General features: G+C 37.8%; 1 protein-coding gene across 1 annotated transcript; it reads left to right on the forward strand.

Annotated features, from left to right (window-relative positions):
* The first annotated feature begins 1,606 nt into the window (after positions 1-1,606).
* On the forward strand, positions 1,607-4,822 carry LOC307132955 (uncharacterized protein). Its single transcript, XM_079827602.1, has 5 exons — positions 1,607-2,411; positions 2,626-2,718; positions 2,911-3,150; positions 3,906-4,112; positions 4,243-4,822. The coding sequence occupies exons 1-5, from the start codon at positions 2,378-2,380 to the stop codon at positions 4,317-4,319; spliced, it is 651 nt and encodes a 216-aa protein (XP_079683728.1). The 5' UTR covers positions 1,607-2,377; the 3' UTR covers positions 4,320-4,822.
* Positions 4,823-9,633: the final 4,811 nt, after the last annotated feature.

The raw sequence follows: 9,633 nt of genomic DNA on the forward strand, positions 1-9,633 counted from the left end.
ATATTAATATTATTAACCCTATAAAGCCTATTGTATAATATTTGATATGTACATTTCTAAGGCCTCTTTGATCATGATAAACATAATCAAAACTTTGCTGAAAAAACATCTGCACACAATCTACTGTTGTCTGATTGATAGTTTGATTATCCATACATAATGTTTTAGGAAACCCATGTTAAAATGTGAGTATCAAATATGATCCATCAGGCTTTTGAGTTTATTTGTTCATCTCTCAGTCATCAAAAACTACAGAGCTTAGATCGTGAAAGCATTTCAATATAATCTTACTAAGACATTATTGGGGAATATAGAGTGACAACAGATATTTATATGCATTTTAAGACTATTATAAAGATCTCACTGACTGACATTACAAGCTATCAGAATTTCATCTTACGTTTTGACAATATAAATATCAGCAGGTGCACAAAATTACACATTTTTGCTCAGTTTGAGCTTCTGAATAAAATTAAGGTGTTTTTTTCCCCTCTTTGAAAATCTTAATCATAGTCTAATAATATCATAGTATATGCGCCATAAAAGCCTGAAGTATGAAACTCAACTAAACACAAACACACATACATAAACTTTCATTTTAATACCATGAAAAAAAAGTTAAAATAATACGAACTAAAAAATTCACCATTAAACTAATACAAGGAAACATTATTTAAAACATTTTTTATTCATATGCAATAATATAGAAAAATATAGTAAAAAATAAATAAATAAAAGTATTTAGCAACACATTTTGATGCATGCAGAGTAAGGTGACCAGATTTCTGAAATGGAAACTTGGACATTTCCGATTTGAGTGGTCAAAATATCACTAAATCTCATTTGTTATTAGGCCTGTCCATTAATTAAAAACAGGGACAATATATTTTTGAATGTTTTTTGTTGTCGTTGTGGGCTGGGCTCCCTATATTATTATTAACATTAACAATTATTATGATTTAGTTTTATTATTATTACGATTTTTGGTCTGGTTTTAATACAATTCACTGCACCCGCAAAAACAAAAACAAAAAAACAATCAAACAATGAAAACAGTTCATAGTAAAACCACCACTGTAAATCACAAGCCGTTCAAAACAATATTAGAACATGATTTAACAAAAACACATTACACAAATAAAACAACATAAATATGGAATAAAACTATTTAACAAATATAATTGTATTTAATACTTTAATTTTCACAAGTTTATACTGTATAAATTACTTTTTTTCTTTTACTTCAAATGTTTTGTTACGTTTGTGCTTGAAATAACTGTTACTATCTTTAATTGGTCTTGTTATTTTGCATTTTAGGCTTATTTTATGCATGTATTTAAGTATGTGTGTATTCTGCACATGTATTTGTTGTGAGCTAGGGTAAGGTGTAATTGTTTAGCTTTTATATATATATATACACACACACACACACACACACACACACACACATATAGTAATTTGTACTATATGTAGTATGTTAGTATGGTAGTATGCTACTACCTTGAAAGTGATAACGATGTTTCTTTAGATATTTGACGATAATGGCGGTCTGCTTTCGGTGACGTTCATCATGAAGCTGCGTGCGCGACCAAGTAGAGTCAGCGCAGCTCACAGCGCCATCCGCTGGTGAAAGAATTACAACATGATGCCCCAGCAGCTGCTGTATGTTGGGCTTTTTTGCAATGTATATGCCGGTTGTTTTGAACGAGCTGTAAAAAACGGGGACATTTCTGGAAAACGTCCGCCTGGTAATTGTAGAGATATCTAGCATTTCTGAGTGATGATGATGCAGAGGAATCACTGATTCAAAGTTTTGAACTGATTCAATGAAACAGATTCAGACTTTTTATTAAAGAAAACGTCCAAATTAAGTTCATAACTATTCAATAAATGTGTTTAGATCGATGCGCGGTCACGTGCTCTGCTCATATGAATGATTTGAGTTTTAGTTGCTATGGCGACGCATGTTATGAACATTGTTATGAATTGATTCTGATCTCATATGCAGGCGCACTGATCGCGATCTGTTGTTGAGAGAGACGAGGCGAATTCAAAAACTTTTGCAGAATATTTTCTGTGCTGACTGAGATTTTGAAGCTGTTCGGACGATTCCTGAGACAAGAGTTTTATTCTGGAAGAACAACGCAGGAGATATCCTTTACACAGAGTTATATTTTTGAGTTTTAGTTCTTATTATTTATATAGTGCTATCTTATTGTTCTTTTCTTATTTTAGGAGTTTCAAATTTTATTTCTTTTTATTTTTTTATTTTTCTGGGAGGAGTATTTTTGAGGAGAGTTTATTGTATTGTATTGTATTGTATTGTGTTGTGTTGTGTTTTGTGTTTTGTATTGTTTTTATTCCAGATTGGAGGAGGATGTCGATGGCGAATATGATGGGTGAAACAGGAGGTGAGTGCTTTAGGTGTTTCATTTGTTTATGGGATGTTATGTTTCTGAAATATTCCAGCCTCTCCAAATCCAGGAGAGCCACTTTCTCTCAGACGGCTGGTCAGGAGGTTTGGAGACCCTGTTCTGTTCTGATGACCGACCCAGGCACAGATCCAGGAGCTTCCTACACATTTAGCACTTATGTCTTCTGAGTTTTGTGTTTCTGTGTCCACAGGTCAGACGGACAGGAAGAGGGAGTGGCAGAGCGGCAGCCGGGAGAGCCAGGACGATGGACGTCCATCCACTCCATCTAAACTCTTACGCAGAGGTCAGAATAGGCTTTTATTGAAGAAGTTATTGCTCAGTTATCAAATAATGTGTCATTGAAAATAGAAAGTTGAAAAATAAATAAATACAGTAACAATTTGATGTGACCACTGACATTGATTATTAATATGATAAGAAATATCTTCACCAAGCATCATGTCCATATCATCTTTGTCCCTCTCTGACAATATAGTGAGGTGGTTCTCTAGAGAGTCGTTGAGCCTCAGCAGCCGAGGCACGTACATCGTCGAATGGAGTGGCGATCGGTCGGATAGCCTAAGCGAACAGGGCAGTTCCAGCGACTGTTGTTTGTCCAGGTCCGACAGCCTCGAAGAGTGGATGTGCCCTCCGCTGCCAGGTCAAGTTCCCGTCGAGCCAACGGAGACTTCAAATGGCCTTATGGAGGCTTCACCAGTGAACAGGAGCTCAACAGGTGAGACTGAAATAAAGCTGGGCGGTGTAAAGTGTACAGATGGAGATTTTTGCTATTTCATATTTCATTCTGACAGTCACAGTACAGTCACATTTAATTTCCTTTTGCTGAAATTTTCTTTCTGGAATCAAAGGGGTGGTTCCGTGGTTTTTTTCTAAGCTTGGTTGTGTTAATGGGGCGCAGTATAACATGTCTTAATACTTCTTTTTTTTTAAAACGCCGTATTTTTATTCTTATATTTTACCTTTATTCCACACCGCTGTCTCCACTGTCCTTTGAGCGGCTCGTTTGCTTCCTGCTTCTATGAAGCCCATCCCTCTGAAAAACGCAATGGTCTTAGATTGGTTAGATGGCCAAATGTAGTTTGTAGTTCTGCAACAGCTCTCTCTCTTTCGTAATGACTGCGACGTGGCCTCGCCCACTTTGTTGCGTGTTCACGGGGGCAGTGTTTATGTTAATAGCAAGGGTTTATGATATCAACAAACCGGGAAGAAGCTTGTTGTAGTCCAAACCGGCCGTTTTTGTAGGCAATAAACTGCCATAACTTTAAAAGACAATATCTAACTTTCAGCGCTGTAACTTTGCAGATACTGTTTATGCTCAAGCAGCAACATTACACACTAACTAAAGTTAAAAAAGTGAAATCGCATGCAACCACCCCTTTAACAGTAAAATGTAAGTTATGTCATTATATCACAGCCTAATTTGGCGTCAGAGATGTTTCTAATAATTCAGTTTTGTTTTCTTCATTTCAGAAAAACCTGCCGATTGTAAGAAGAGGAAAGGAGATCGTTCTTTCTTCAGGAACGTGTGTCAGGCTATGAGGCGCTCGCTCCTCTGCTGTTGTCTCGGTGCTGAGGATGTTGTGGAGCCGTTTGTTCCTCCAGCGGATCTGGAGCCAGAGCCCGATCCTGGTCCATCATCACCTGATCCAGATCCCTCCGGCGTCCAGCCAAATAACGGTCAATCTGCAGACATTATTCCTCCAACATTGTTTTAAACAGTATTATTATTTTCTTGTTTGCACTGATATTTTAAATATAAAACAAAGGATCTAGCAAGCTCATATATTTCTCATATTTTGTTTTTCAGACTCCTTTGAGACTCTCTATAACGTGGGAGAGACGATTGGATCCGGAGGATTCGGAAGAGTGTTTTTTTTCCTCTGATTCCTTGGCTCAAGCCGATTCGATTGCACATATGACGTTTTATAATTTGACGATGATTTTCCCGCCATTTTTAATTAACCTACTTTTGCGAACTCCTCCGAGGAATTTTCACAAACATTTTACCAGATCATCTTCAGACCATGCTGACAAAAAGTTATGGAATTCAAGTTGATTAGTTAAATCGTTTTTCGATAAACGCGCAAACAAATTTTACGTAGCTGTTGCAAAAATACAAAAGGCAATATCTCCGCAACGCTTTATCGTATTCAAACCAAACTTGGTACATGTCATCACAAGCATGACCTGAGGCAACATGGAGCGTTTCGGCGCAGGGCCACCTACTGGTCCAGAGATTCCAAAAAATTGCTATTTTTGCTTATAACTTCTGAACCGTCTGTCCAAAAATCAAAGTGGTCTCGTTAGATTCAGGACGGCATGCTGAGTCGTCTGATATAAAAAAAATTTTAAAAGAATAAAAAGAATTCTTTTTTTCAAACGCTTATAACTTTGGGTGTGGTTGACTTATTTTCATGGGAGTAATGTTTTTTGTCTCCTGAATCCTTGCCGAGTCCAACGACACCAGACTTGCCAGGTTTCGGCCTTTGGTTTGTGCAGCGTGGTAATTTAGCGTTTATATATCCAGTTTCACAGACAAGGCTTAAGCCTATTCCCAGACCCAGGGCCGGCCCAAGCCTTTATGGGGCCCTAAGCAGAATTTTATTTGGGGGCCCCTTGGTGCCACCAATACAATTGACTATTGTCAATTCTTGATAATTCGCACACCCAGTATCGATGTTATTCATTGTAGCTGTGTTGCTTATATCATGTCTGCCTGTCATGTTTTTACCCTTATACGGTTTTTAATTGTGACAATAGCAAACCCACAAGAGTGCTCAGGTGTTAATATTCAAAGCCTTACAGTTCTACAGTTCAGACTGGGATATGTAGGCCTACTTAACAAAAAAAAAAAAAAGAAGTCTCTTGTGCTGAATCTGCTCACTTTTCCCCAGGATTATTTGATGAATAGAAGATTCAAAAGAACAGCATTTATCTGAAATAGAAATTGTACTCAACTGTTTTCAACACTGATAATAATCATAAATGTTTGTTGAGCATCAAATCCTCATATGAGAATGATTTGTGAAGGATCACGTGACACTGAAGACTGGAGTAATGATGATAAATTCAGCTTTGATCACAGGTAGGGATGGGCGATATGGACTTAAAAATTTATCCCGATATTTTCTAGTATTTATTGCGATAACGATATCAATGACGATACATGTAGTATCATTCCCCATGTTTAAATTTTTTAATAATTTTTTTATGTAAAATTCCACACCAGCCTTTTCAGAAATTGAAAAGTTGCAGATATAATTGTCTTCTGTAAAAGTGCAGGAAATGTTTAAATAGTGCAACTGTGCTAAAAAACGTCACACAATACAAACAAAAATAATTTTTAAATCAATGAAAAGTTTTACATGTAAACCGATTCTGTATTTATTCATACATGGTGCAAACAGTGGTAAAAATAGCAGAAACAGCAAAAGTAATTATCCCAAAAATGTCTTCAGATTACAAAAAAGTTGAAAATAATGATTTAATGATAGAACTTCAGTAATTTGAGTTGATAATATAATAATACCACAAATTATTCTACTAATAAAAATAAACTGCACTAAGGAATAATGAGCTTCTGGGTTCATGAATATTAATCACGTTGTCAGCGTTCATTCCAACTGATTGGCTGAAATCAAAACAGGCACAGTAATAGGTGCGCGCCAGCCAATGAGATTCCCGTTTGTGCATTCCTTTCTTCCTGTTCACGAAAGGCTGAATAATTCCAAATAAACGCCATTACTTTACAGGAAAATGCAACAAAGGATATTGTTTACATGTAGCACGTCAATTCTGTTTGGTATAAGACTCTCTCGCTCTCTCTTTGAGTGTGTGTGAAACACTGAGCGCTCTCAGTCGCGCGCCTCACACTAGTGTTTAATGTGCGTCATATACACTGCGCATTCATTGAGATTAACTGAAATAGTGTGCTTTACCGATCGATTGAGACAGAGCGAATCTCTTAAGCGCTCAGTCCAAGTGCTCAGCGAGTGAAAATACATCTGTATGGTTCAGATTGCCCTCAGGTAGCCCCTCGTTTAGCTATGAACTCTTCCGCAGCTTCCACCATAGTTGTTTTCGTTCTGCACGTGAGATGCGGATTCAGTGCCGCAGCTCCTATCAAGCACTGCGCGTAGAGCACCAAGTGCTGAGGGGGCACCACAAGAAATTCTCTCTCCAACCCCCGTTCAGCTATACAGAGTGACGAACGCAGCCACCGCGGCCATCATAAAGTAATAACGTTTAGGGCATCAAGAGACGGCCAGCGGTGGCACGGTGCGGATGGGTCGCGCCATCAACTAGGCTTTATCGTTATTATCGCGGGAAGGCAAATTCTTATCGTGGGGAGAATTTTTACCGGTATATCGCAAACGATAAGATATCGCCCATCCCTACCAGACAGGCTCCAAAATCCCTCCGTCCGTCTTCTCCCACCCCTGACCCTCGTCATAGGGTTTAAGGCCTCCGGAAGATCGGCTCAGCTGCCCGCTTGCCCGCTGGATGTGAGGGATGAGTGAGTCTTGGCAGTGGGGCAGGCGAGCAAAATCGACTCTCGACTTAATGCTGAGGGTCTCGTCTTCTCCCACAATCTTCTTGAGCATCTTGCTCCTGACCGGCTTGACTGATGTCTCACATGCTTGACTGTACATCACACACGTGAAGACCTCCAGCTGCTCCTGCACTTCCAACTTCACCTTCCACTCATCGCACAGCTGACTGGAGGAAGATTGTTGGGATAATTGCTAAGTTTGCTCTCTCCAAATATTATATTCAATACATTCAAATTCAATTGTCTAAAATTCATCCACCAACCTGAAAGCCTTTTGAAATTTGGGGTTCTTCTGGAGCTTTTTGAGCGGTGTCACCTTGCCCTTGCCTTTGAAGGTGCTGGTGCAGTCCTCACCACTAAACACACAGTAGCCGAGCAGCTGCTGCAGTCCGGCTGCCCAAGAGGAGTGGCCAGCTCTGGGACATTGACCAGCTGACGGTGGCGGCCCATGCCAGTGTCGAGGTAGATGACAAGGTTGATGGTGTCAGCGTGATGCAGGATGAAGGATGAAGAAGATGTCGGTGTCCAGGGTCCTCACTACTGCCGACTTGAATCCCAGCTTGACGGCATGATGCAGGCGGAGCACAAACGGCTGTCTATCTCCTCCTGGTCTGACTGGAGGGCATGGATCTCAATAAACTCAACCTGAAATGGCAGAAAACACCCCAATGCACGGTAGCTTATATTCTTGGCAAACAATCTGCTAACACAAGACCTCACTGAAGTTTCCTAGGTATGGATCAATCAACTTCTCCATCCGACGACATTAGCTGATGAGCTGTTCCCTCCACAATGAGAGCAGCCGCCTCGCACTTCTCCAGTTGGGATGCTTCCTCCTTACTCCCCCAGACCTTGAGCATCAACTGATAAACGACAGAAAGCGAGTTTAATTGTATCGATAAGAGCAGGGGTTTGGCAGCCCAGAGTGAGAGATATTAATATTATTAACCCTATAAAGCCTATTGTATAATATTTGATATGTACATTTCTAAGGCCTCTTTGATCATGATAAACATAATCAAAACTTTGCTGAAAAAACATCTGCACACAATCTACTGTTGTCTGATTGATAGTTTGATTATCCATACATAATGTTTTAGGAAACCCATGTTAAAATGTGAGTATCAAATATGATCCATCAGGCTTTTGAGTTTATTTGTTCATCTCTCAGTCATCAAAAACTACAGAGCTTAGATCGTGAAAGCATTTCAATATAATCTTACTAAGACATTATTGGGGAATATAGAGTGACAACAGATATTTATATGCATTTTAAGACTATTATAAAGATCTCACTGACTGACATTACAAGCTATCAGAATTTCATCTTACGTTTTGACAATATAAATATCAGCAGGTGCACAAAATTACACATTTTTGCTCAGTTTGAGCTTCTGAATAAAATTAAGGTGTTTTTTTCCCCTCTTTGAAAATCTTAATCATAGTCTAATAATATCATAGTATATGCGCCATAAAAGCCTGAAGTATGAAACTCAACTAAACACAAACACACATACATAAACTTTCATTTTAATACCATGAAAAAAAAGTTAAAATAATACGAACTAAAAAATTCACCATTAAACTAATACAAGGAAACATTATTTAAAACATTTTTTATTCATATGCAATAATATAGAAAAATATAGTAAAAAATAAATAAATAAAAGTATTTAGCAACACATTTTGATGCATGCAGAGTAAGGTGACCAGATTTCTGAAATGGAAACTTGGACATTTCCGATTTGAGTGGTCAAAATATCACTAAATCTCATTTGTTATTAGGCCTGTCCATTAATTAAAAACAGGGACAATATATTTTTGAATGTTTTTTGTTGTCGTTGTGGGCTGGGCTCCCTATATTATTATTAACATTAACAATTATTATGATTTAGTTTTATTATTATTACGATTTTTGGTCTGGTTTTAATACAATTCACTGCACCCGCAAAAACAAAAACAAAAAAACAATCAAACAATGAAAACAGTTCATAGTAAAACCACCACTGTAAATCACAAGCCGTTCAAAACAATATTAGAACATGATTTAACAAAAACACATTACACAAATAAAACAACATAAATATGGAATAAAACTATTTAACAAATATAATTGTATTTAATACTTTAATTTTCACAAGTTTATACTGTATAAATTACTTTTTTTCTTTTACTTCAAATGTTTTGTTACGTTTGTGCTTGAAATAACTGTTACTATCTTTAATTGGTCTTGTTATTTTGCATTTTAGGCTTATTTTATGCATGTATTTAAGTATGTGTGTATTCTGCACATGTATTTGTTGTGAGCTAGGGTAAGGTGTAATTGTTTAGCTTTTATATATATACACACACACACACACACACACACACACACACACACACACACACACACACACACACACACACACACACATATAGTAATTTGTACTATATGTAGTATGTTAGTATGGTAGTATGCTACTACCTTGAAAGTGATAACGATGTTTCTTTAGATATTTGACGATAATGGCGGTCTGCTTTCGGTGACGTTCATCATGAAGCTGCGTGCGCGACCAAGTAGAGTCAGCGCAGCTCACAGCGCCATCCGCTGGTGAAAGAATTACAACATGATGCCCCAGCAGCTGCTGTATGTTGGGCTTTTTTGCA

This window comes from Gobio gobio (genome assembly GCF_949357685.1).
Source record: "Gobio gobio genome assembly, chromosome: 10".
Lineage (NCBI taxonomy): Eukaryota > Metazoa > Chordata > Actinopteri > Cypriniformes > Gobionidae > Gobio > Gobio gobio.

Coding starts and splice junctions, on each gene's coding strand:
- LOC307132955 (XM_079827602.1), top strand. CDS start 2,378: ATGTCGATGGCGAATATGATGGGTGAAACAGGAG. Junction 2,412..2,625: donor TATGATGGGTGAAACAGGAG/GTGAGTGCTTTA, acceptor CTGTGTCCACAG/GTCAGACGGACAGGAAGAGG. Junction 3,151..3,905: donor AGTGAACAGGAGCTCAACAG/GTGAGACTGAAA, acceptor TCTTCATTTCAG/AAAAACCTGCCGATTGTAAG.